This window comes from Panthera pardus, unplaced genomic scaffold (assembly GCF_024362965.1).
Source record: "Panthera pardus isolate Hobbes unplaced genomic scaffold, ASM2436296v1 HiC_scaffold_11, whole genome shotgun sequence".
Taxonomy (NCBI): Eukaryota; Metazoa; Chordata; class Mammalia; order Carnivora; family Felidae; genus Panthera; species Panthera pardus.
This window is the reverse complement of record NW_026526666.1, coordinates 105,649,778-105,676,848: the sequence shown is the minus strand read 5'-3', so window position 1 is coordinate 105,676,848 and position 27,071 is coordinate 105,649,778. Positions and strand designations below refer to the sequence as shown.

The following is a 27,071-nucleotide window of genomic DNA, read 5'->3' as shown; positions in this document are numbered from 1 at the left end:
GACCTCCCAGCTGGGAGGCAGGCGGCGGCCAGATAAACACCCAAACGCTCAGAGGGGGAGCAGGGGGCAGGGTGGGGTGGGTGAGCCTGCAGCTCGAGAGTTGGAGGCCAGGAAACGCACTGAGGAGGGGGTGGGAGAGGGGCCGGCCCGTGAGCCATGGAGGCCAGAGGGCCGACCTGCCAGCGGGGGCGGGCCCTCCCACACGAGCCTCCCCGCAGAGGGGCACCCAGCTGTCGACGGGACTTGACCTGGCCTTGTGTGGGCTCAGCCTCTGGAGGGCAGGAGGGTGCGCGGTTTCTGCCCCCAGCACGGTAGGCGTGGGAGTGCCGGGCAGTGGCTGTGTCACTGTGCAGGAATGCAGAGAATGTAGGGAGCTTCTAGAAAGCACTGTCCTTGAGATGCTTCGAGGGGTGGCTCTGGAGCTTTGATGACCACTCAGCCTTGCTGATCGTACCGCCGGCACCTGGAGGCAGCCGGTCCCAGGGAGGGGCTGAGGCTGGCTGACAGGTGCTGTCTCCCCCTGCGCGCGGTTCCCGGCCGCACACACCCTCATCCCTGCACCGGGCACACAGGACAAGGGCTGCCTCACCTGCTGGCCAGGGGTGTGTGAGCAGAACGCCTTCCTCACGCGGGTCTCCTGGGCTCTGGGCTCTTTGAGTGTTGGTCTTCTCCCCAATATTTTGCTCTTTTGGCTTGATTTTAATGCCAAAAAAATATCAAGGTCACCGATGGCCACGGTGTGCGGTGAGATTTTGGTGCCTGTGTGGGCACTCACATCCGGTGTTATTGGTCAGCACGCCTGATGCCTGGGGAGCGAGAAGGGTCAGACAGGTGCCAGGTGAGTGGCGCCCCGGAGCTGTGTCGGGACCACGTGAGGAGGGCTGGACGGACTGATGGACGGACGGACGGCAGAAGTGCAGTCCCGCGGTGGCACCTGGGCACGTCCAGCTGGAAGGGCCACCCTGCACCATCTGGCCTGTGTCCACTTTCAGCAAAACACCGTCCAGCACATTCTATTCGGGTTGTTAATCGGAACTTAGTCGTTTTTATAGAGTTTCACAAGATCGTGTAAAGTACACATAAGATAAAATGCACCGTTTTGGCCACTGTGGAGCGAGTGACTCTGTGGCAGTTAGGACATCCAGTGTTGTGCCACCTCTCCCTCCCGCCCGTCGGCGGCCGCTCCCCATTCCCTGCTCCACCCAGCCCCCCACGACCACGGCTTGTCGCTCCGGCTCTGGATTTACCTGCTTTGGACATTTCCTGTAAATGGAGTCATGGGAGGTGCACTTTGTCACTGACCTCTGTCCCTTAGCATGACATTTTCCACCTTCATCCCTGTCATGGTGCGTGTCAAAACCACGTTGCTTCTTTTCCCGGTTTTTCACTGTGGTAAATTACATACAGCGTAAGACTTGCCGTCTTGACCATTTTTTTAAGTTTATTTATTTTGAGAGAGAGTGCATGGGTGTGAGCAGGGGAGGGACAAAGGGAGAAAGAATCCCAAGCAGACTCCACGCTGACGTGGGGCTCGATCCCATGAACCATGAGATCATGACCTGAACCGAAATCAGGAGTTGGATGCCCCCCAGGTGCCCCTTGACCATTTCTAAGTGGCTGGTTCGTTGATGTTAATCGCGTTCACCCTGTTACGCAACAGTCAGCACCATCCATCTCCCGGGCTCTGGACTCTGGATCTCAGCTCAGGTAGTGATTTCACGGTTCGTGAGTTCGAGCCCCACGTCTGGCTGTGCACTGACAGCAGGGAACCTGCTTGGGATTCTCTCTCTCTCTCCTTCTCTCTCTGCCCCTCCTCTGCTCGTGCTTGCTCTCTCCCTCTTTCAAAATAAATACACACACATTAAAAAAAAAAACCAAATTGAAGCTCTGTTCCCACCGGCACCTCCCCCAGCCCCTGCCACTCTCCGTTCTATGACTTTGACCGGTCGAAGTACCTCACGTAAGTGGAGTCAAACAGGATTTGTCTTTTTGTGACTGGTTTATTTTACGGAGCAGAACGTCCTCAAGGTTCATCCCCATAGCGTATGACCTGTAGCATCACAGGGTTTCCTTGTGTTTCCAAGGCTGAATGATATTCCATCGTATCTATGGACCACGTTTGGTTTATCAGCCACAGGTGGACACTGGGTCGCTTCCTTGCTTCAGCTCTTGTGAACACAGATGTACAAATATCTCTTAGATCTTGCTTTCAATTTTGGCGGGGGGGGGGGTGGTATATACTCAGAAGTGGAGCTGCTGGGTCATACGGTGTCTCTGTTGCCACACTGGTTTCCACACTGGTTTCCACAGCAGCCACACCGGTGTATGTCCCCACCAGCTGTGCACAGGGTCCCAGTTTCCCCACATCCTCACCAGCACTTACCAGTTTCCAATTCCTTTTTTTTTTTTTTTTTAATTTTAGTGAGTGAGCGAGTGGGGGAGAGGGGCAGAGGAAGAGAGAGAGAGAATCTTAAGCAGACTCCACACTCAGCACAGAGCCCGGGGCTCCATCCCACGACCCTGGGATCCTAACCTGAGCCGAAACAAGAGTCAGATGCTCAACCGACTGAGAAGCCCAGGTGCCCCTCCGTTTTTTGAAGCATCCCCATGGGTGTCAGGGGGCCTCTCGTAGTGCCGACCCGCATTTCCCTGAGGGTGAGTGACGCCGAGCATCTTTTCCTGGGCTTCTTGGCCACGCGGTGTGTTCTTTGGAGAATGTCCGTTTGTGTCCTTGGTCCGTTTTTGAGTGCGGTTGTTAATGTTTTTGCTGCTGGGTTTGGGGAGTCCTTTTACGTTCTGGGTTTTAATCCTTCATCAGCTGTATGGTTTGCACATACTTTCTCCCACTCTGTGGGTCGTCTTTCCGCTCTGGATCGTGTCTCTTGATGCACAAAACTGTTAACCTTTCATGAAGTCCAGTCTGTCCGTTTTTGTTGTTTTTGCCTCTGCTTTTGGTATCCCATCCAAGAAACTGTCGACTACAATGTGGTCAAGTTTTATCCTACGTTTTCTTCTAAGAGTTTTATAATTTCAGGCGTTACATTGAGGTCTCTGACGCATTTGGGGTTAATTTTCGTATATGGCGTGAGGTGTAGGGGTCCAGCTTCATTCTTTGGCATGAGGACGTCCAGTGTTCCCAGTGCCTGTTTGTTGAAAAGACCAACCTCTCCCCATTGAATGGCCCTTCTCGAGAGTCACCTGACCAGCGTGGGAGGGTTGGCTTCTGGACTGTCTGTTCTCTTGGACTTCGAAAGCCTGTTTTTATGCCAACATCACGCTGTTTTGGTTACTGTAGTAAGTTTTGAAATCGGGGAGTGTGAGGGCTCCGGCTTTGTTCCTTTGCAAGACGGTTTGGCCGTTCTGGGTCCCTGGAGATGATTTTTAGGATGAGTATTTCTGTTTCTGCAAGAACGTGTCATTGGGATCTTGCTAGGGGTTGCATGGAATCTTTGGTCGGTTTGGGTGGTATTAACGCGACGACAACATGAAGCCTTCCAGCCCGGACACGCGGGATGTTTACTTTTATTGTCTTTACTTTGAGCACGATGTTGTAGTTTTCAGCGTGCAAGTCTTTGACCTCCTTCGTGGGTTTAGTAAGTACTTTATTCTTAATGCTATTGTGAGATGGAACTGTTTTCTGAATTTCTTTTTTTGGGTTGCTTGTTGCTTGTGTATAAAAATGCAGCCGATTCTGGTGTCGGCTTTGCATCCTGCTATTTTGCTGAATTTGTGTCCTAGTGCCGACAACTTTTTTGTGGAATCATTAGTGTTTTCTGTGTCATCTGTGAAGAGATCATTTTCCTCTTCCCTTTCCAATGGATGTGCTTTTATTCATTCTTTTTTCTTGCCTGACTGCTCCTGTTAGAACTTCTAGTGTGTGGAAGAGGGGAGCAGGCATCCTTGTCTTGTTCCTGATCTTGGAGGAAATGCTTTCAGTCTTTGAGCACTCGGGGAGATGCTTGCGGGGGATGTTCATATATGGCTTTTACCACGTCCCTTTGTTGCCATAATGACACTTGTATATGGTCTTTGTCCCCAATTTCTGGCCGAGCTCCTAAGTCCCTCGGAATCTCCTGAGCAAGGCGAGTGTCTTTGTCATTCTTTGTCATGGGAGTGTCATTCTTTAAGAGTACCTTTCGAACACATTAGAATTTATGCTAATGAGGGGGTTTAGGGTGGGGCCTCTAGATAGCCTCAGGATGGGGCGGTGACCAGAAAGGCCTAGTGACTAGAGCGGTTTACAGTCTTACCCCCTGACCTCTCGGGAGGAGAGAAGGGCTGGAGGTTGAATCAATCCTGCCTCCTTAAAACCCCGTGAGGAGGGTGGGTGGGGGCGGTGTCTGGCGGTGACACATGGAGATGTGGGGACAGGGGCTTGTCTAGAGAGTGTGGAAGCCCCACGCCCTTCCCCCACACCTTGCCCCGTGGATCTCTTCCGTCCGGCTGTTGCCGAGTTAATCCAGTCACTCCAGCAAATTAATCCCACCTGGGAGGGGTTGAGGGACTGCGTCATCTGTCGCCATTCGGTCAACAGCACGCAGGTGACAGCCTGGATTGGTGACTGGCCTCTGAAGTGGGGAGGCGGCCGTCTCGTAGGCCGAACCCTTCACCTGTGGGACCTGGGGCTGACCAGGTAGAGAGCGTCAGAATTGAGTTCACTGCTTGGCGCTAGGGGGAGAAGACACGCGTGGTGCCTTCCGTTCCTCGTTTGCCGAGGGTTTTGTTGTTGTTGTTTTAAAAGCGAAGTCACTTGGGGGCCTGGGTGGCTCAGTCGGTTAAGCGGTTAAGCGTCTTGGTTTCAGCTCAGGTCATGATGTCACGGGTTCGTGAGTTCGTGCCCCGTGTGGGCTCTGTGCTGGCGGCATGGATCCTGCTTGGGATTCTCTCTCTCTCTCTCTCTCTCTCTCTCTCTCTCTCTCTCTCTCTCCCTCTCTCTCTCTCTCTCCCTCTCTCTCTCTCTCTCTCTTTCTCTCTCTCTCTCTCTCTCTCTCTCTGCCCCTACCCAGCTCATGCTGTCTCTGTCTCTCTCAAAAATAACTAAACTTAAAAAGATAAGTAAATAAAAGAAGTCACTTTTGTCAAGAGGATATGGAACTACGTTCCATAGAGCTGGGAACTCTAACGTGCAGAAATTCAGCAGCTTCACCTGAGGGCTTCTGGCATCTCTAGGCCCAAATAAAAACTGCCTCTTTAGATTGGAAACATCTACAGTGTGCATGTCTACAACGTGAATCTGCCTAAAACCGGGCAACGCCGGGCTTTTCAGGAGCTCCCATCCTAAGCCACCGCCTCCAGTGACTAGAACTTTCCGTGAATCTGACAAAGACTGGAGAGATTTGGTGCTCGGCTGGAAGTCAGGGTGTGTGAAGGGTCCGGAGTGCTCCAGGAACTTCCTTACATGGTTCCTGACACCTTCCCAGTCCCCAGTGTCCCCACACCCACCATCGACAGCCGTGTCTCAGCCAGCAGCTCCCCTGATCTCCTTCTCTCCGCCTCCCCATCTGCCATATTGTTCTCTCCCTTGTTTGTTGAGTATTTTGACCACGAAAGGATTTTTCTCTTCATGAAATGCCCTTTCTTTGTCAGTGGAGCCGACCGTGTGGTCGTGTGGCTTTTCCCTCCATTCTCTTCCTGTGTATCGCACTGATTGGTCGTTCCCCTTTGGAGCCATTGCTGCGTTCTGGGGCAAATCCCACTTGGTCACGCGCTGTGGTGCTGAGTTCTGTTTCCTTTCGCGTCAGTGATCAGAAGAATACTGGGCTGTAGTTTTCTCTTCCCGTAGTGTCTCTCCCTGGCTTGGTGTCGGGTCACGGCGGCCTCCTAGAATGAGTTCACAGATTTCCCTCCTCTTCAGCGTTTTGGAGAAGTTTGAGAAGGATGGATGTTAGTTCTTTAAATGTTCTGTAGAATTCACCAGTGAAGCTGTCTGGGCCAGGGCCTTCTTTGTCGGGAGATCTTTGATTATTGATTCAATCTCTTTACTGATTGTAGGTCTGTTTATATTTCCTATTTCTTTTTTTTTAATGTTTATTTTAAAGAGAAATCCTTTTTAAAATTTTATTTATTTATTTATAGAAGCCATGTTTTATTTTATTTTATTTTTTAATTATTTCAATGTTTATTCTCGAGAGAGGGAGAGGGAGAGAGAGAGAGAGAGAGAGAGAGAGAGAGAGAATGAGTGGGGGAGGGGCAGAGCGAGAGCGAGAGAGAGAGAATCTGAAGCAGGCTCCAGGCTCTGAGCTGTCAGCACAGAGTCTGATGCGGGGCTTGAACTCATGAGCCGTGAGATCTTGACCTGAGGCAAAGTTGGACGCTTAACCGACTGAGCCACCCAGGCGCCCCTTGAGAAATCCTTTTTTTTTTTAAATGTTTCTTATTTATTTTTGAGAGACAGAAGACAGAGTATGAGTGGGGAGAGGCAGAGAGAGAGGGAGACACAGAATCCAAAGCAGGCTCCAGGCTCTGAGCTGTCAGCACAGAGCCTGACGCGGGGCTGGAACCCACGAACTGCGAGATTGTGACCTGAGCCAAAGTCGGACGCTCAACCGACCGAGCCACCCAGGAGCCCCAAAAGTTTGTCAATTCTGTTGATCTTTTCAAAGAACCAACTCTTGTTTTCATTGATTTTTTTTTTCTATTGTTTCTGTATTTTCCGTTTTGTTGATCTCTGCTCTAATCCTTGTTATTTCCTTCTTCCTGCTAGCTTCGGGTCAGTTCCATCTTCTTCTTCTTCTTCCAGTTCCGTAAGTCGAGAATTTAGCTGGCTGGTGGGCGACCGTCCTTGGTTTCCGGTGTTGGCTCCACAGCGGCAGGGCCCCCCGCGCCCTGCGCCTCTGGTTTCATCTGTCTCTAAGTTTGTTTTATTTCCCTTGTGATTTCTCTTTTGATCCATCCGCTGTCTCATTGGTGGACAGGGGCGACTTTTCCAGTTTTCCTTCTGTGATTTGCTTCCGACTCCGTCCTGCTGTGGTCGGAGAAGACGCTTTGTGTGACGTTTATCTTTTGAAATCCATTGAGACTCGCGGCCTCACCTGTGGTGTCCCGGAGGATGTCCCGCGGACGCCTGAGAACGTGGGTGTGGCTGTTGAGCGGAGCGTTGTGCGGGTCTGTGAGGTCGCCTTGGGTTGTTGTGTGGAGACCTCTGTGTCCTTATTACCTTCTGTCTGGATCTCCCGCAATGTGTTTATCCGTTCGCGTGCTGGTGGGCACTTGGCTGTTTCCCCGGCTGCTCTTTCTGGAGAGCCCTGCTGTGAACATTCTCCCGCGGGCTCCAGGCTTCGAAAGTCCCGAACGGGTAGCTTGGTTTTGGCCACACCGTACAGTTTGTACCTGCTGAGGCATCATCGGGGTGAACTGTCAGCAGGGTCCCCTGAGCGTCCCCCCTTTAGAGGCGGCCTGACTTCAGTCCAGCCCCGGGTCCCGTGTGAGCTGACCTCAGTAGCCTGAGGTTGCCTGTCGGGTGCAAGTGATGGGGTGAATGTGCTCTGGGGGTTCGGCTGCGAGGCCAGGCTCCCTGCCCTCAGCAACGAGGGCCCCGCAGGAGCCGAGAGACCCAGGAGGGTCCCTCCCACCAAGTGGCAGCACGTTTCCGGGGCTTTCTGGGACGAGGCCTGTGGCACAATAAGGAATTAAGAATCCTGGCAGTTTGGGGGGCCAGGGCTCTGTGGGAGAGGTGAGCAGGCCACCCGTGGCCCTGAGGGGACCCGCAGTGAGGCAGGCCTGGGGCGGCCCTAGCAGTTTGTTGAGGCCCAGAAACAGTGTGGGACGCCCACCTGCCGTTCCAGGCCACCCGAGGCCGAGAGGAAGGTGGCGGCTGCACAGAGGGGCTCTGTGGCCTCGCGAGTGGCTGGGCCTCACTCCCCGTGCGCAGCTCCGTTCACAGCCACGCCCGCCGGTTCTCACCCGGGCGGCTCTTCCCGCCACTGGTGTGCAAGGCAGACGTCGTCGCCCAAGCCGCTCCTCTGTCTCGTGCCTTTTTGTACCTCCGGTCACGCAGAAATGTTATTGTTGTGAGTTTTGCATGTTCAAATCTGTTAATATTTTCCTTTCTGGCTACCCCAAAGGGCAGACTTTTGTTTTTTGCGTTTAGGTCTTTGATCCGTCTGGAACGTGCATGCGTCTCAAGGGGCCCCAGCTCTTGGGCCCGAGATGCAGCACACCTGGCTCTGGTTTGTACCTGGGGCTCAGGGAACCTGGGCTTTTTTACCCGCAAGATGCAGCAACTGTCTCACTTGGGAGTGGGGGGGACGTTACTAATGCATCACACACGCCTGGGCCATGGCTCCCTGGAAGCAGATGGTCACTGTGACAAACAGCAGAGCGGTGCTCTTAACCGGGGGTGTCACCGGGTGAAGGGGGCGAGGGCGAGACAGCGGAGGCTGCGTGGGCTGGACGGTGGGCGGGGTCCAAGGTCCCTTCCTGGGAGGGGCCGCCCCTCTCTGACTCCCCAGCCCCAGGGCTGCTGCAGCCAAGGGCCACCAGCGCAGAACAGCGTTGCCCTGCCTGGGTCCGAGGGCTGAAGTCTGAGCAGGGGGCTCCAAGAGGGCGCCTTCGGACTCTTGGCTCCTGGTGGTGGGCGCTGCGTCTTCCCTCCAGCTCCTCCCCCGAGTGTCTGTGACTCCGCCTCTGTGTGTAAAACAACGGAGCGATGGGACTGTATGTGCTCAGTAAGTGCTTATTCAGCATGTCCGTAGAGGACTGAGGCCCAGGTGGTGGACTTCAATGCGGTCAACGAGAGGGGCCCGTCCTGACAGTGAGAGAGGCTCCCGGCCGGGGCCTCTGTGATGTCCCAAGGGGGCTTCCTGGAGGAGGAGGAGCCTCGCCTGACTTAGAGCTGGACTGGGCCCTGTAGACACGCTCCCTTCTTGGGCAGGGGCAGCCGAAGTGGCTTCTGGGCCTGAGCCTGGCCCCCGGGGCAAGGCCTCTGTGGTTGAAGGGAGGTCGTATCTGGGTCAGGACCCCGAGAGGTCAGACCCACCTCCCAGCGTGACCCTGTGGGTCTGGGGTTGGCCAGGACGATGATGTGAGCTTGCCTTTATCTGCCCTTTGTCTGCTGCCCTGTGGGCCGGGACAGGGGACAGGGGACAGGCTTCCTCACCTGTCGGGAGCCCCAGGCGTTTGGGAGCTTTTGAAGTCCTCCTCCTACCAGCTGCTGTGGGGCGGGTGGTAACAGGCCCGGCCCCAGGCCATTTCCACTTCCACTCCCGGGAAGGAAGGTTTCCACAGCCTGAGACTGAGATGTTAAAGGCGGGTGTCCTGACACAGGCTGACAAATGTTGCTGACCTGTGTGGGGGGACGCTGGGCTCACCTGGACACATCTGTCCGGAGGCTCAGAGGAGCAGCGGCCCCAAAATAGGGGCTGGGTTGGGGCTGGTGGGGAAGAGCTGTGGTGACGGGAAGGGAAGGGGGTGGCAGAACCTCTTGCTGGGCCGTGGCAGGACCCCCGGGCCAGGCCCAGCCTCACTCCCCTGGCCCTGCTTTCTGGCTCCTGCCTGCCCCGCCCATGGCCCAGGGCACTGTCTGGCTAGAAGCTTCCCTGAGGCTGGACGGCTGCCTGGAGGCAGGGTTACTCAGGGAGGGGGACTTGGCTGGGCGTGACCCACACGGCCACACCGGCTGGAAGCCGGGTGTAGAGTCTGTGGTGTGAGAAGTGTGTTCGGGAGACCGGAGAAGGTGGTGGTTGTTACACGCGGGTGGTCACAGCGCTGCTGGTCCAAACCTCAGCTCCGAGGTGAGCCTGCTGTGTGGCTTCAGGCAGGTGGGCGTGCCTCCCTGGGCTTCCTTTCCCTGTAAAGGGGTCTGTACTAGTGGCCACCTCGCGGGGCTGCGTGGGGGCTCCAGGAACGAGCTGAGTCTGCGGTGAGGCCGGCTTGCCCCCACCCCGAGCCCGCCCAGCTGGTCAGGTGTATTAGGGCCCTGCGGGCGGTTGTGGGTGCGATCGGGCCCTGCAGGAGGGTTGTCGGCGGCACCGGGAGGAGGGAAGAGCCCAGGGGTGAGGGGCTCTAGGTTGGACCAGTCGGTGGAGCAGGGACTTGGGGGCTGAAGCCCTCGGACGCATCTTCCAGGTGCCGGAGGGCAGGTTCTCTGGGAGTCCCTCTGGAATATGCCCATTCCCTGCTATTTATAGGTGTGTCTATTGTTTCCGGAAAAATGGTGTTTCATTCACCTTTGTCTCAAATTACTTGCAACAAACTCAAAGCTAGTCATCCAGCTAGTACGGGCTTCGGGCTTCCGATAGATAGAATTAGCAGCCGGCCAGTTGAGCCTGGCTTTTCTGAGATCTTCAAAACTGGATGTTCTGGTCCGGATTGAATGTGCGCTTGGCTGGAGGACAGGGGCTGTGCCCTAAAGCTCAAGGCTTTGCTTGCGGTGGACTTGGGCTACGTTGGAGTTTCCCGCTGAGCCCTGTGTAGACGTGGTGGTTCGGTTACTTTACGACTTTGTAGTCTCAGCCAGGGGTCTGCACACTTTCTGGAAAGGCCAGGTAGTAATCAAGCGGTCTGTGCCCCAGCGCCTCAGCTGCCTTAGACAGATGAGCCGCAGGGGCTGAAATTTCTCAAATGCGTGTTTTGTGTAAATTCCACGCTCTTGAGAAATTACAAGCCATCCTTAACTTGATGCTTGGGGCCCCGAGCCTGTGTCCCCCAGCCCTCGCTCCCTGTGGTGGAGCCCTGGGCCTCGGGGGGGGGGGGGGGGGGGGGAGCCTCAGTGTTACCTTCACGGCTCGCGGTGTGTGAAATGCCTTCCCGTGGCCACTCAGCGGCAGGGTGATTGGAGCCCCCAAGTGACTTCAGGCCCCACTGTGAGCGACTGACGGGGCTGGAATTTGAACCCAGAGCTTTGGCCCTGAGCCTGTTCGTGTGCAGGAGCGAGCACAGATGTGGGAGCCCCGGCGCCTGCTTGTAAGTGGTGGGTGGGGGTGTTCGAACCAGGCGTGTGCAGGTCCCGGGCAGGGTGTGTTTTGGTGCTCGGTAGGGAAGAGGTCCCCCCTGAGCCCCCAGCCCCCGGCGTGGATCCCGGCCATGGAGGGTCATTGCAAGTCCGGTGACTCCAGGCAGGCCGGACGAGCTCCCCGGCCTAGGCTGAGAGTGTCTTTTTCCTGGGGTTTTTGGGAATTGGAGGGAATTGGGGGTGGGCTCCCCTGTAGCCACGATGGCCGGGACCGTGGCTTCTGTCCCCCTTCCCTTCTGGGGCCACGGCACCCAGGCCTCGGGACGCGTTCTGAGTCTCTGGACCCGGCGGGGCGGTTGGGGGGGGGGGCACTCGCACTCAAGCGGCCCCTGCTTTCCCGCACCCTGCCCGGGGGCCTGACCTGGGGGGGGGGGGGGCGGCACAGCCGCCTGGGCCCTGTCCCCACGGACACTGCACTCCACAGGCTCTGAGGCCGAGCTGCCCTCCTTGTGGCCGCTGCCCCGCGTCCTCTTTCAGGACCGTCCTAATGCAGAGATGCTTGTTTTCATGTGACGTCAGCTCCTCGGTATCCAGGCCGTGTTTTAGTTGGTGCCTCAGCTGCCGGCCCCAGCTTCCCAGGGGAGCCGGGTACCACCCGGCCTGGAGACACGAGGAGGCAGGGATGTGAGAGGCGGGGGACGGGCCGGCCAGCCTGCCTTTAAATACCTGCTCCTCGCCGTTGAGCGCACCCTGCCCGCGGTGGGCCCGAGGGGAGCGGAGGGCAGCGCCGGCGCAGGGAGGGTTAGGAAGATGCCTCCCTTCACGCCCACCGCTCCGTAGAGCATAAAGAACCCTGTGCCGAGCAGGGGGGGGGAAGAAAGCCCGGTGAGTAATGCACATCGCTTGTGCCTTTCTGTCCGGGGCTGCAGGCCCCGTGCGAGGCGGCGATGCTGCCCGGCGGCTGGGTCCCGGCCGGCGGCCTGGCCCGCAGCCTGGGCGCCGCACAGATGTTCCAGCCACTGGCGCCGGGGGCAGGGATGCGGCGGCCGGGCGGCCGGAGGCTCCTGTTTCCGAGCTGACAGGTTTTCGGCAAAACAGGCCCGGGAGGAGCTGCCGACGCGGGGGGTGCCGGAAGGAAACGTATCCCCGGGAAGCGAAGCGCGGCCTGTCAGCGCGGCCGGGCGGCCCCGGGAAATGAACGGCCTCGCGGTCCTCGGGGGGCTCTGGCCGCGGGGAGCGTGGCTGCGGCGGGGGGGCTCGTCCGGGCGACTCCAGTCCGCCGTGACCGTGCGTGAGCGCCGCCGGCTGCTCCCTCCGCATCGCTGCGGGGCGAGGGCTCCGCGGGGCCGCCGCCCCCGGCCGCGGCCAGCACCTGCCTCCCCGCACCGAGCCCCGCAGGGCTGCTCCCGCTGTGCGTGCCCCTGCCGGCCCCGGCCCCGTGTTCGCGTTGACGACAGCGTCGTGTCGGAGTCTGGGCGGCTCGGCCGGTGTTGACGTGCCCGGCTCGCTCCAGCGGGGTCCTCGGGTGTCGGCGATGAGTGTGGGGCCAGCGTCCGGTTTTCCGTGCTGAGATGGTCGGAGGTAGACCCAGATGCGCCTAGGGGCCGCTCGGTTGCTGGTGGGGATGTGGGAACGGGGGTGATTTCTGACGTCCATTTTGCAAGGTGTTTTTGTAAAAAACAACAACAACAACAACAAAACCCAGAAAACAACCACAGCAGGCAACCCCCCCTCCCTGGGGCTGGCGGGGAGCTGACAGCCTGGGGGGACGGGCTGCCGGGGGCGGATGGGATGGCCCCTCGTGTGGACGGTGCCGGGGTGATGGGGAGGCCTGTGAGCAAGCCCACCCCTCCCCCAGGAGCAGGAGGGATCGTCTCTGTGCTGCCAGCCCGGGTCACAGGGGTAACTCGTTAGTTTTGGTCCTTGAATTAGGAAATTCAGGGTGTGCTGATGGGTGCGTGGGAGAGGAGAGGGAGCAGGGGTGTCGGCTCACGTGTGTGCTTGCCAATGAGGAGAAATTAGCTGTGTCATAGTTTCTTGGGATGTCTGGGACATCTTGGCCTCTTTCCTTCCGTGTGGTCACGTGCTGCTAGTGTGCGGCCGATGTGAACCCTCACGGTGCTGACCCATTGCGGGGGGACCCGGAGCTGGGCCTGAGCAGGTGGCTTCCGGGGCCTCAGCAGGGTTTGGTCAGAGCCAAAGAGCAGGGACAGGTTGGGGAGGCGAACCCCCCAAAAGACCCCAGTGTGTGTTGCTGTCGTCAGAGGGGGCTGGGCTGTGTTTCACCTGTGTCTGTCCTGGTCAAATCCGCGTGGGGTCTCGTATGCCTCCTGTCTTGGCGCGTCAGCCGCCGACAAGGTGCCATCACGAAGTTCAGAGCCGCTGACAGTCACGGAAGGAGTTGTGTGTGCCGTTTGCCCAACTCTGCGGGGAGTGTGGTCCTGCTGACCTTCCAGACATCGGCTGTGGGCCGCCTGGACACCAGTCGGTCACCCAGAGCAGCCGAGAGCCCTGGACGGTTCCCTCCGCCCGGTGGATGCCGCCCTCAGCCCCTCCTGTCGGGTGTCACCGTGGTGCAGACGTGGGCTTGTCCGTAGTTCCAGTGGACACCCCCTGTCCCCGAAGCCGTCCGTATTCCTGCCTTGTCCCCTCTGCTGTTTGTGTAGTGGCAAAGGCCACATCTCGTCTGACCACCCAGATGTTACAGAGTGAGCCCCTGTGGGTCGAGCCACCGGGTTGGAGCTCAGGGCGGCGGGTGCCTGCGGTCAGGCTCCAGACTCCTCAGGGTCCAAAGACCAGGCCAAAGGGTTTTCCTTTCCCAGGACTGGGAGCTGTTTCAGGGGCACGCTTTTCTGGGGAGAGGGGGAGCCAGCCCAGTCCTACTGAGGATAAACCTCTGTTCCAGGTTTGACGTGTCTTTGGTGTTTATATCCAATGAACAAAGTTGTTTTTTTTTTTTAATTTTTTGAATGTTTATTCATTTTTTGAGAGATGGAGAGAGATAGAGTGTGAGTGGGGGAGGGGCAGAGAGAGAGGGAGACACAGCATCCGAAGCAGCTCCAGGCTCTGAGCTGTCAGCGCAGGACCTGACGTGCCGACGTGGGGCTCGAACCCATGAACCGTGAGATCGTGACCTGAGCCGAAGTCAGACACTTAACTGACTGAGCCACCCAGGCATCCCGAGAAAGTTTACTTTTTGTGCCTCCCCCTTCCTTGCTGGTGGCAAAGAGGAGTTTAGGGGCCAGGGTCTGGGTGGGTCTGGCTGGTCTTGCTTAATTAATCCCTGCTGCCACAGGGCCTTTGCTTGTGCCGTTTCCCTTGCTCTTGCAGAGTGAGTGGCACTTAGGGCCACTGTCCCCACAACCACTGCCCCCTAAGAGTTGGATGGGCCTTTTGTGCTCCTGTGGGGCCCCAGCTCTAGGCCCAGGGAGCCCACTCTGTAAGTGTGTGTTGCTTTATGGGAGGGACAGAAAAGCAAAGTAAGCCTTCTGAACCAATTTCTCATCCAGCATTGGGATTGTTTTTGGTAATAAAGTTACAGCACGGAAGACAGCGCCGCAAAACCCCCACAGGTGTATTTGGAGTGGCAGCTTATTTTTAGGATTATCCTAAATAGGTAGAGTAGGGCACTTCATCTACGACTGGTCTCCGTGTCTCCTTCTGTGTCTTTGAGGCCTCCAGGATGACCCGGCCGATTTGTCCCCACCCCAGGCAGCCGGACTGTGACCCGGCAGCTCTGCCACTTCCCCTGAGCAAGGTTCAGAACCAGGAGAGGCAGGAATGCCTAGCTGACAGCTAAGGAATCTTTCAAAGGCGCTCTGCGTGCAGTCGGACAGAGACGCCTGCTGACCCAGCCCCACGCTGCTGCCTGCGCGTTCGCTGGGTGAACGAGAGACAGTATCCACAATGTCGGTGGGTGGAGGGGACCCTGAGTTTATGTTTTATTGTTCAGTTTGGTGGTTTGAATGTGTGTGTGTGTGTGTGTGTGTGTGTGTGTGTGTGTGTGTGTGTGTTCAGTTTGCTTTTTTGACTTCTCTTCTGGGAAATTTAAAATGATTTGATTTGTAGCAATATGGAGCGTCGCCGGGGTGAAGGGCCCCAGGTGGAGAGCGGGTGGGTGGTCGGCGCCCACCAGGGCTGCCTGTTCACTTGGCCCCTGATGGCGCCCTGGTGCCCTGCCTCTGTTTACCCATTTGTGAGCTGGGATTGTGGAAGGAACTGAACAAAGTCATGTCGGGCATAGGTTGGACGTGCCTTATCTTGGTGAGGGAACCATGCCGTTACCGCTAAAGGCTTGTGTATAAATTTGTATTGTATGTTATTCTCATATTTTGGATTTGATTTTGAGTTTGATATATTTCTGTCTTAAGGTGTTGAATAGTCCTTTGTGGTTTAAAAGGCCAGAACAGGTATCTCTGCCCCTTCTACCTCCTGGAGGAGCTCGCTTTCAATCTGAGCGGGTTCTTGGCATTTATTTCCAGATTTCTAAATAACACGTTTATGCTGCTGTTTCTAGACTGTTCTGTTTGGGACATTACCTGTTCCCCTCTGTCTCTGGAATAGGTGAGTTCTCCCTTCTTCTGCCCCCAAAATAGTGTTAGATCACCATTTATTGTTTAATCACTGAGTGTTCACATTATGACAGATTGCAAAGATAGTCATGAGCCACTAGAATTACATTTTTTTAGTACAACTTTTAGTTTTTCTTGGAAATAATAATTGCCTTTTTTTCATGGAGTTTTCTAGAAGTCTTATCTCAAATTTGCATGTAATTTTTCCAGCAGGGTAGCTCCCACCCCCTTGATGTCTGCACCATATCCCTCCTGGTGCCTCCAGGGCCTTGGCACAGTCTGTCTTGGGGCCTCTTCTGCCATCATCCTGGGTAACCCCTTGCCCCTCTTCTCTGCCTGCTTCCTCCGTCCCTGGCTCCACCATCCCCTCTCTTGGCTCAATCTCTGGTTCAGACATCCTTCACAGACTTTCTGAGAAAGGGCAGCCTGGAAGTAGATGTTTTGAGATCTGGTTTACAAGTGCTTTTGCGCTAACCGTACTTTTCATGATAGTTGAGCTAGGTATAGAATCCCATATTGGAAACCGTTTTCCCCAAGCATTTTAATTTTTTTTGTCTATTTATTTTGAGCGAGAGCAAGAGCAAACAGGGCAGGGACAGAGAGAGAGGGAGAGGGAGTATCCCAAGCAGGCCCCACACTCTCAGGGTGGAACCTGACAGGGGGGTCGATCTCACGAACCCTGAGATCATGACCTGAGCCAAAATTAAGAGTCAGACAACTTACTGACTGAGCCACCCAGGTGCCCCTTTCTCAGAGCTTTTTTAATGTTTGTTCATTTTTGAGAGACAGAGCGCAAGCGGGGGAGGGGCAGAGAGAGAGTGAGACCCAGAATCTGAAGCAGGCTCCAGGCTCCAAGCTGTCAGCACAGAGTCCGATGCGGGGCTCAAACTCAAGGAATGTGAGATCATGACCTGAGCTGAAGTCAGATGCTTAACCGACTGAGCCCCCAGGCACCCCTCCAAGAGCTTTGAAGGGCTTGCACCAGCATCTTCTAGCTTCCAGTCCAATTGAGAAGTCAAGAGCCATTTTGACTTTTGTGTGTGTGTGTGTGTGTGTGTGTGTGTGTGTGTGTGTGTGTTTTCTTTTCTCCTGAAAGTGTCTTTTTTTAGCTCCCCAAAGTGTTCTCTTTGTCTTCAGTGTTTTCAGGTTTCATTATGATGTGTCTTGATGTGGCCTTTTTTGTCTCTTGTGCTGGGAAGTTCCCGTATGGAAACTGAAGACATTCAGGCATGGGAGGCTTTATTTATTTCGTTGATGATTTCCTCTCATGCTATCATCTTTTCCTGGAGCTACCGTGGGTCATTCATTGGCACTCTTAGACTGATCCTCTAATTTTCTTGTCTATTTTCCACTTCTAGGAGAAGTTTTATTTTCTAGGAGATATCTTCCATTTTTCATGTCTTAACCATCTTTAAGTTTGTTGTCTTGTCCTTAGTTTTTAATTTCCAAGAGCTCTTTTTTGTGTCCTGAAAGTTTCTTTCTTTCTTTTTTTCTGTTGTTGTTGTTTTTTTAATAACAGGCGCGGAGCTTGACACAGGACTCAATATCTCAAGCTGAAATCAGGAGTCAGATGCTCAACTGAGTTACCCAGGTGCCCTCGAAAGTTCCTTTTTAAAATAGTAACTTTCTCTTGTTTCAGAGGTGGGAGATCACATCATTTGTTTGAGGTTATTAATTATGGCAAGGGCCCCCATGATGTAACTGTGCACGTTCTCGAGCACTGTGCTGGTTCAAGGCTCCCACGTATGAGCTGGAGTCACCCTCACGATGGCCCAGTGAAGGATACACTGTTGTGTCCATCCTGTGACAACGGCACCTGAGGCAGAGAGAGGTCAAGCGATTTTCCCAAATCACAGCCACACGGAACTGAGACTTGTGCCCCACGGCTGGGCCCGAGTTTATGCTCTTTGCTGCAGTGCAAGTGCCCACTCTGCCCCTTGCCAGCCACATGACCGAGGTCACAGCCCTGTCCACCCTGCGGTCCAGACCCTGGGCGTGACTCCCCATCGCCGCGAAGACTGGGGGAGTCAGGGCAGCGCGGTGTGAGCTCGGAGTGGTGACAGACAGGAATGACAGTTGTGCAGTTGAGTGAGCGGTGAAGTCTCGTCCGGTGTTTCATTTGGCTCCCGACACGGCTCTGTTTCCGCCAAAGTTCTTTTCCTCCCTTCGTTTTGGCCTGGGAAGGTTTCCGCAGCCCCTGGGTGACCTTTCGTTGTCTGCCTGTGTTGACACGGGGGGCACTGCAGAGCTGGGGGAGGCCAGAGTATGGTGGCCAGGGGGGCACCCTGCCTGGGCAGGGGCCCGGGTGCCCCACCTGGGTGAGGGGACGCCGCCATCCCCCGGGCTGAGCCCACGGTCCGCCCGCTGCGCCGGGTGAGGACGGGGCCTCCCCTTTAGAGGTTGGGAGCCTGCGCCGTGGGCACCCCACTCCCTGGCACGTGGAGCTTTGGACTCCCGGGCTTTTTGGTGTCCCGTTCTGCCCGGTCCCCTGCTGACTGCCGGGCCTTCTGCTTTCCAGGTCCCCACCTAGGGCTGCTCCCTCCTTTGCTGCTCTTTTTATTGGTGTTTTCCTCCCTCTGGCTTTGGTCTTGGGAGGGAATGTGAGTAAATGTGTCCCTGCTGCTGTGTTTACCTGGACACCATCTAGATTATACCTTCCTGAGGCTAAATTATGCAGGAGGACTGGGGTCAGAGACGTCTTCACGACGGACGTGGGCGTGCGTGGATGCTGTGCATCATCAGCACGTCCCGAGGGCCCTGAATCACCGCGGGACCAGGACGAGGCCAGGGCCTTCCAGGAGCGGCTGTGACTCATTTCCCTTTGTCGGCTGGTGGTGACTCTCACACCCCTGTCCCTGAGTGGATTTGAGAAGGTGCAGCTGGGTGGACACCCAGGTGTTTCGGCCACACGGGGGTGCGTGTGTGTGTGTGCGAATGGACTTTATTTTTTACAGCACTTGTGGATTTTCAGAGAACTCGGAAGATAGCACAGACTACCACAGTCCCCCCACTACTGATGCCTGCGTTGGTGTGTATGTTGCGGGGAACTAACCAATTTCAATAGGTTACCGTTAGCTAAGGTCCACGCGTTATCCAGATTTTCTTCATTTTCCTCCATATCCTCTTTCTGACCCCACATGACGGGCACTTAGTTCCCACGTCTCCGTGGGCTCCTCTGAGCTGTGACAGTTTCTCAGACTTTGCTTGTTCTGGATGACCGCGGCGGTTTTGAGGGTTGCTGGTCAGGCGTTTTGCTGGTCACAGCGTCTCTTGATTTGTGTTCCTCGGATGTTTTTTTCTCGTGGTTGGACCAGGGTGTGGCTTTTGGGGAGGAAACCCCAGAGGTGGAGCGTTCTCTCATCGAATCACCGCTCCCCACTCCCAACACGGCCTGTCGCTGGGCTGTGTCTGCCGCCGACCCCGCTCCCTCTTGGGAAGGATGTCACTGCACAGTCCACACCTGAGGGCAGGGAGGCACACCCCCTCTCTGAGGGACGTCTGTATGAATTACCTGGGTTCCGCACCGAGGGTTGACTCTTGGCTCTGTTTATTTCTACACCAACGTCTGTCTCGGTCAGTGTGGGCTCACAGGTGCGGGTGTCACAGCTGGCACTGTTCTCATTGCTGCGAGTTGGCCCCGGGGAGCGATGAGGGCCTGAGGGTGCTCCTGCGGCCCCCAGGGGGCAGGCAAGGAGGGGGATCTCTGCGCCCCCTTCCAGCCAGGACGGAGGAGGCGCCGGGTCCGGACCCACAGGCCCAGACACACTGCCCAGTCGCCCGCCCCGGACACAGGCTCTCCCTCACGTCCCTTTACCTCTGGAGCTTCTCGGGGACACATGGCACTTTTTGCTTAGTCTCAGGAGACCAAGGCGGTGCCCTGATCAGCCTTCACGGTAGCTCAGTCCTGGACAGAGCAGCCAAGCTTCGATGGGGACTCCTCTGCTTGGTAAGCCTGCTCACTTCTCTTCCATCGCGTGATTTTGTTCCACGGTGACATTAAAACAGGCTTGATCAAGGTTGTCGTGGTTCCAACTGAAGTCCCCAGCTGGACACTGCGTCGTTGCACCGGGGAAGGTGCTCCCACCTGCCCCACCCGTCCTGGGCGCCTTGTCTCCACTCCGGTGCTGTGCCTGTCGTGAGGCGGAAACGTGCGCGGCGGGGGCTTGGGGGGCTCCCCGAGCGGCCATTCAGGGCAGACTTGGTAACGTGCATCTTTCAAGCATCCGTCTCACCGTCTGCAGATCCGGTAACGCTTCGCTTACCTTAGCCAGGAAGGAACATGAATTGGTATGGAGACTACGGCTGATCATTTTGTGGGTCTGAGATTAGTTGATCCTGTGATAGAAGCAGTGGTGTGCTGGGAACGTTCAGCCGCCCGCTCTCTGGGGAAAGGACAGGGCCGACCTGGTTTGTCTCTTTCCCTGTTGGTCGGGTGTAGACACTCCCACCTGGACGGATTCCAAGCTACCACCAGGACTTCGCTGAAGGCACGATTGGCTCCTGAGAACTGGGCACAGCCCTGCAGGTGTCCCTGGAGAGGGGCTTCCCCCGTCGAGAAGGAGGTCGGGGAGGTGACAGGTGACCAGGTCCTGGTGGGCTGGTCGCCGCAGCTCTGAAAAGGACACCTTTCCGATTGGCCCTGGGCTGTCCCCCTTCAGCACAGGGCCCATAACATGTGATGGTGAGCCTGGTGACAACAGCCTCTGGGGCAGTGCACCCTGGAGGCCGCATTGGAGGGACAGCACGCTGTGCCTGCCGGCCTCTCACATCCCCTCCGCTCTACTCTTCTCCTCATGTCTTTTTTCTTTTTAATTTTTTTTTTAATGTTTATTTACCTTTGAGAGACAGAGAAAGAGCGTGAGCAGGGGAGGGGCAGAGACAGAGGGGGAGACAGAATCAGAAGCAGGCTCCAGGCTCCGAGCTGTCAGCACAGAGCCCAACGCGGGGCTCGAACCCACGAACCGTGAGATCATGACCTGAGCTGAAGTCAGATGCTCAGCTGACTGAGCCCCCCAGGCGCCCCCTCCTTCTATCTTAATAGGGCTGCCGATGAAGTGACATGGAGATAGTGACACCAGTTCTGCATGCTTCTGTCCCACCTCACTCTCTGGAAGCGTCTGGCTCTTGGACTGGACCCTGCCCTGGGACCCTGGAGGGACAGGACTTAGGGAGAACGCGCTGTCTCGAGGGAGGGGCCGCGTGGACCCCTCCTTTCCAATTCCAGCCCCCGGCCCCGTTGGCCCACCTGCCGCCCTGGTCAGCAGCCGCAGCACCCTCCTCACACTCACGAAAACCTGAGGATCTGAGACCTTTTGGATGTGTGGTCTTCATCTAGCATTGACTGCATTTGAAACTTAAAAAGGGAAATAGTAATTCATTCAAGCGTTTTAAGCCTGTTACATGTTAACATAAGGAATGTTAATGACAAAATTTAAATTTAATTCTAATGACTCCTGTCCAAAAAAACAAAACAAAACCTTGAGGGTGAGGGTGGCCACTCCACTGCCAACCTCGGTGATGTCGGGCGCCGTCGGGCGTGGGGCAGCCGGCTGGATACGCCCATCTGCTTCGAGGTCAGCCCGTCGCTGAAACGCAGGGGGAAAGTTAGCATATCAAACAATTTGGAGGGTTTTAATAGTCTTTTCAGATACACGTGCACAAAGTGGTTGTTTCTTACAGGTCAGTTGCCACGCGGACTCGGAAACCGAATCTTAGGTTAAAATCCTTCGGTCTGTCTTGATTTTAGGGTGTTCGTGACCCAAGCGTGCTTTGTCCCTGAGCTGTGCGGCTCTCCCAGAGAGGCTCGGGGAACCCCTCCACCCCGCTGAGAGATTGAAGGAGGCAGAGACGGTCTAACTGTGGGGATAGCTTGTACCCAGGGCTCTCCAGCAGGGGCTCCCGGCACCCTGGGGTCTGTCCCCGGGCCTCACCGGGCTTAGCCAGCTACCCCTGTCCCCCCCCACACCCCCCCCACCCCCGCCATGGTAGAACACATGTGGCTGGCTGGTCTGCAGCCCTGCTGTCTGTGCTGAGGACATTCGGGGTCCACTACCTCTGGGTGCCCCGCCACGCAGGCCACTCAGAGTTGGGCCTGTATGGCTGCACCGCGTCACCAAGTGGAGGTCAGATGTGGGGCCAGGCACTGGAGGCGGGGCCTTTCACAGCTGTGGGGCTTGCACCCCACGGTGACCGGCCTGAGCCTGCTGTGGGCTCTCCCCACCCTGCCCTGTGAGTCTAGGTGGGGCTGGGCCAGCGATGAGGGAGCCAGGTGAGTGCACAGAGGTGCCCCCGGGCTGTCTGAACCAGCTCAGGTGGGCACTGCAGCGTGGCAGGAGGGCGGAGTCGTGGGAGTGGCAGGAAGGTCCTGAGGGAGAGGCAGGTCCGCGTCGCCGTGCCTGTGGGTCCTGCCAGCCGGCCCTTAAATTGTACTTCCTTGGATGGTGTTTTTCTTTTTTTTTTTTTTTTTAAATTTTTTTTTCAACGTTTTTTTATTTATTTTGGGGACAGAGAGAGACAGAGCATGGACGGGGGAGGGGCAGAGAGAGAGGGAGACACAGAATCTGAAACAGGCTCCAGGCTCCGAGCCATCAGCCCAGAGCCTGACGCGGGGCTCGAACTCACGGACCGCGAGATCGTGACCTGGCTGAAGTCGGACGCTTAACTGACTGCGCCACCCAGGTGCCCCGGATGGTGTTTTTCTAACGAAAACGTCATTGATGATATTTTTGATTTTTTTTTTTTTTTTTTTGCATATTTGAGGTGAAGATGAGGACGTGGAGTTGGCCTGTGTTCCCACGGCCCCTGGGGGTTCTTAGCCAACACCTGGGGCGCCTTTATGGTGGCATTTTGCCAGATGTGTCCGCAGACCTTCAGAACCGGGCTCCGAGGGGCGGCCATCCCTGTGGTCCTGCGGCCGGCCGGCGGCAGGGGCCGAAACCCCCAGTCTTGGCCAAACCAGGTTTTTGTTCATTGTACTTTTTTGAAAACACTTTAGTATCTGCAGATGCTCCCGGCCGATGCGCTGGTGGTTTCCATTCGAGCACGAGGGCCTCGCAGACGGTTTCGGCATCGACTGGTGGCTTTGCCAGACTCAGGTGCTGGGATGCCGGGGACCCTTCCCCCGCGCTGGCTGGCATCATGCTGCGGGGAGAGCGCCTCCTCCCCAGCCTGGTTACAAAAACATGTGCAGGACCCACACGGACTGGAGGGTTTCCTAACACTCGAGTGTATGAAACTCCCTTGTGCTGTGATCGATACTCAGGCTCAAAGCCTCCCACATCGAGCGCAGGGTCGGCGGGCTCCGCGGGCTCTGACGTTTCCGAGTTTTTGAGCATTTTGCTGCTTCCTGGCCCAGTTGCTTCCGGGACCCCCACTCATTCTGCAGGCCAGCCCGGGGCGGTGTTCCTCAGGAAGCCCCGGACCCCACGCAGCCCCCAGCCCCAGCCCTGCCTCCCCCCACCCCCCGCCGTGCAGCCCACATAGGCAGACACGAGGGGTCCAGATCTGGTGGCCAGAGCCGAGGCCTCCGCACGCGGGGCGGGGCTTCTGTGCCTCTGTTCCCTGCATTTTGTGTGCCCGCCCGGGGCACACGTTTTCAGGGGTTGTCCCAGAGCTGGTGTCAGCCTGGCCGTCGCCTGGGTTTATGTTTTTCCTGGTCGCGTAGTTTTAGGGCATTTCTGCCATCCTCGTTTGGCATACGTGTGGGTTGTATAAACCATTAACCTGATCCAGAAATAAAAACTGCATGAAAAGGTTACTCAGTCTCCTTTAGGCGGTTCCATCACTCCCGTGTGTCTCTTCGTGAACACGGGAGCGTGAGTGCGTGTTCTCCTGCGAAGGGTCTCCGTGTGTGTATGCCCTTGTTAATGTCTGACCCGCGCCCACCTTTTTAGTAATAGGATCATGTTTGTGTCTTTAGAAGGAGAACAGAGATCAAAGTAAATGATGAATTAAATACCGACGATCGCCACAAGTACCCCCAAATCCAGAAAAACAACGCAAGTTACACTGTGCAGTAAACACCCGCTGGGCACGATTCTAGACTTCTTGTTCGTCAGTATTTTCGAAGGGTCAACACTCGGCCTTCTCACGGCAGCTTTCCGATATTTTCTATAGGGAAGCCTCAGTGACCGTTACCTCCATGCCCCTGTCCTTTGGTTGACAGAATTTTACTTCTTGGCCACTTACAAAATCCTTTCTTTTTCCAGCCTCCTAATTATTACTGGTTATGCCGCATAAATGTTGAGGATTGTTTTGAAATTTGGGGAGAATCTCAGCCCATTGCTTTCATCTGAGGTGGGTCGGGCTTCAGAGTGCTCTGGGTCCCCTTGTGGGGGTCCGGTCTCACTGCTCTTTGGGGTGAGCTTGCCCCATTATGTTGTCATCAGAGCCCTCGTTGGAGGCACCCATCGTGTGAATTTTACGTTCTCTGCACCCACGTTGTAAAGCCCTGGAGGTGTGTGAGGTGTTGGGCCCGATTTGGTGTCACCCTGCTGAGGACGGCCACCATGGGCGGTGCCGCTCCCGCGTTCTAGGTCACGCCGCTCGCCGTCATTCGCCGTCATTCGCCGTCATCATTCGCTGTCCTTTTTCTTCAGAATAACTGCTGGTGCTTCGAAACCAGGAGGCAGGTGGGTGGTGATCGTTGGCCATGCAAAGCGTCTTGGCAGACAGCGCGATGCCCGCATCCAGCCACCCTCCCCCTCACGCGTCTTCCCTGGTAATTATGGTTTTAAAAACTCACCTGATATAAAATTTACCACTTAACCTTTTTTATTACTCACTTATTATTTATTTACTTGCTTGTTTGTTGTTAAGTAGGCTCCATGCCCAGCATGGAGCCCAAAGCGGAGCTTGAACTTAACAACCCTGAGGTCCAGACCGAAGCCAAGATCAAGAGTCAGTCGCTTAACCGGCTGAGCCACCCAGGCGCCCCTCACTTAATCTTTTTTAAATTATTCTTTTGATGAAGCTTTTATTGTTTTAGAGCTATTTCGGTTCGCAGAGCAATCGTACCCGTATGTCTCCAGCACCCACACACGCACAGCCTGCCCCACTGTCTGAGCCTCCGCGACCGTCCATGAGCCTGTAGGGACCTGTTACATCACCGTCCACGGTTAACGTTGGGGCTGCTCTCGGCGTCGTACGATGTGAGGGTTTACACAGTGTGAGGGCATGTGTCCACCATCGTGGTATCTTACAGGGACTTCGCTGCCCTGTAAGTTCTCCACCTGCTCACCCCTCCCTCCCCCAATCCCTGGCCACCACTGATCTCTTTACCGTCTCCATGGTTTTGCCTTTTCCAGAACGTCACGTAGTTGGAATCCTACAGAGTGTAGCCTTCAGATTGGCTCCTTTCACTTAGTGACATGCATTCAAGGCCCCTCTGTGTTTTCATGGCTTGAGAGCTCATTTGTTGTTGGCGCTGAATAACACCCATTGTCCGAGTGTGCCGCAGTTAATTTATCCATCACCTGCTGAAAGACGTTGTGGTTGGTTCCAAGTTTGGGCCGTCATCAGCGAAGCTGCTGAGGCCTCCGTGTGCCGGGTTCTATGTGGACGGAAGCGTTCAGTTCCTTTGGGTAAATCCTGAGGAGTGTGACCGCTGGATCGCATGGAAAGAGTATGTTCAGCTTTGTTGATGTTTCTGTATTTTTGAGAAAGAGAGAGAGCGAGCGTGCTCGAGCGAGCATGAGTGGGGGAGGGGCAGAGAGAGGGGGAGACACAGAATCCGAAGCAGCTCCAGGCTCTGAGCCGTCAGCACAGAGCCCGACGTGGGGCTCGAACTCACCGACTGTGAGATCGTGACCTGAGCTGAAGTCAGACGCTTCACCGACTGAGCCACCCAGGCGCCCACGTCCAACTTTCCATGAAACCGCCAAACCGGTCCCCAGAGTGGCTGCAGCGTGTCGCGTTCCCACTGGCAGTGACGCTTCTGCTCCTCATGGTCCCAGGTTTTGGTGTGAGAGCTCTGGAATTTGGTCATTCTCGCAGGCATGGCTTAGCCATTTCAGTGTGTGGTTCACAGGCGTTGGCTGTGTGTGCGACAGACCTAGAGCGCTTTCTCCTGGGCCCCAGCACGCAGGAGCCCTGGCGGGCGGGGCGGAGGCGGCTTTGTCCCGGGGCGGACGGAGCCGACCAGCCGACCGCCGGCACCTGTGGACGGCGTCCCGAGCTGCCGGGTGGCCCTCACGGCCAAGGTGCCTCTGGGGAGGCGTCCCCTCGCGGGGGTGTCGATGGCGCCCTCGTTTCTGCAGGACCCATTTGGGCCTTACCCATTGTGCGGAAGGTTTTCATGTTGTGTCTCCCCAGGAGTAAAACAAGATATCCGAGCGGCGTGTCATTATGTGGTCAGAGGGATGCACCGTGACCGGAAGAAGCTAAAGGGGCTTTCTTCCGTCGTGTGAGGGGGGACAGAGTCCTGTGGGTGGCCGGCCGGCTCAGCTCGGGCGCGGGGCGCGGAGCCCCGTCCCGCCTCGAGGTGGGGCCCGGGGACAGGCGTGAGGGGCGGGCTGCCTGGTGACTGGCACGTGTCGGCCGCCTGGACGCTTGGTGTGAGGGCATCCTTTGTTCAGGCCGGAGCAGGGCTGGCTCTGAACAGCTGCTCTCTCTGCCCACCCCGGGAGGGGGTGGGGGGCGCTTCGCTGTAGATGCCATCCAGGTTCTGCCACCTCGCCCTGGGTGACCAGGGAAGGTCACTCTTCTGTTTCTTCATCTACCCGGCCCAGGCTCCGCTTCCCTCCGCCTGGACAGCCGTCCTCAGGGTCTGTCTGCCTCCCCCGGTCCCTGTGCTGTCTCCCTGTGTGCTTCCACCCCTCCCCCTCTCCCCTCCCCTCTCCTCCCTCCCATCCTTCTCTCCACCCCTCCCCCTCTCCCCTCCCCTTTCCTCCCTCCCATCCTTCACTCCACCCCTCCCCCTCTCCCCTCCCCTCTCCTCCCTCCCATCCTTCACTCCACCCCTCCCCCTCTCCCCTCCCCTCTTCCCCTCCCCCATCCTTCTCTCCACCCCTCCCCATCCCCCACCCCCTCTCCTCTCCCCTCCCTCATCCTCTCCACCCCTCCCCCTTCCCCATTCCCCTCCTTCCCTCCTCCCTCATCCTTTCCTCCAACCCTCCCCCTTCCCCCTCCCCCTTCCCTCTTCCCCTCTCTACCCGTCCCTCCCCCATCCCCTTCTCCCCATCCCCCTTCCACACCATCCTTCCCTCCCCAGTCTCTGCTCAAAGGCCTCTCCCTACACGAAAGCTCACCCCACCCTTGTGGCCCCCATGGGCGTTTACGAAACAAATTTCAGTGAAGCTGTTCCTCAGTACAGCAATGGATCTCATGACTCAACTCCCCCTGCTCCCGTCGAGGGGGTTCCCAACGGTCCCCACATCCCGGGACTGGTGGGGGATGGGGAGGCTGCGTCGTCGGCACTGCCTGCGGCCTGCGTGGAATGTCACCTCCCCTCTCTGGGTCAGGCTGCGGGAGCCCTGAATAGCCTGGGGTCACGTGTACAGCTCAGCTGTCTGGGAGCCGTCACAGTATCTCCCCCCAGCAGGGACTGTCTCCGGAGGGACAGTGGTGACCGCGAGTGGGTGCGTTGGCAGAAAGGATGCGACCCAAAGTGC

At 56.6% G+C, this 27,071-nt stretch overlaps 1 protein-coding gene across 2 annotated transcripts in view; it reads left to right on the top strand.

The window, feature by feature from the left end:
* PRKCZ (protein kinase C zeta) overlaps positions 1 to 27,071 on the top strand; it is a 98,884-nt gene that overhangs the window by 6,711 nt on the left and 65,102 nt on the right. The window contains exon 1 of one of the 2 annotated variants that reach the window (XM_019461123.2): positions 12,357 to 12,472. The exons of the other annotated variant lie outside the window; for it this stretch is intronic. Within the exon in view, the coding sequence (XP_019316668.1) occupies positions 12,463 to 12,472 (10 nt within the window). The 5' untranslated portion in view covers positions 12,357 to 12,462. Of the gene's footprint in view, positions 1 to 12,356; positions 12,473 to 27,071 lie in introns of those variants that run through there. 2 annotated transcript variants of the gene reach the window in all.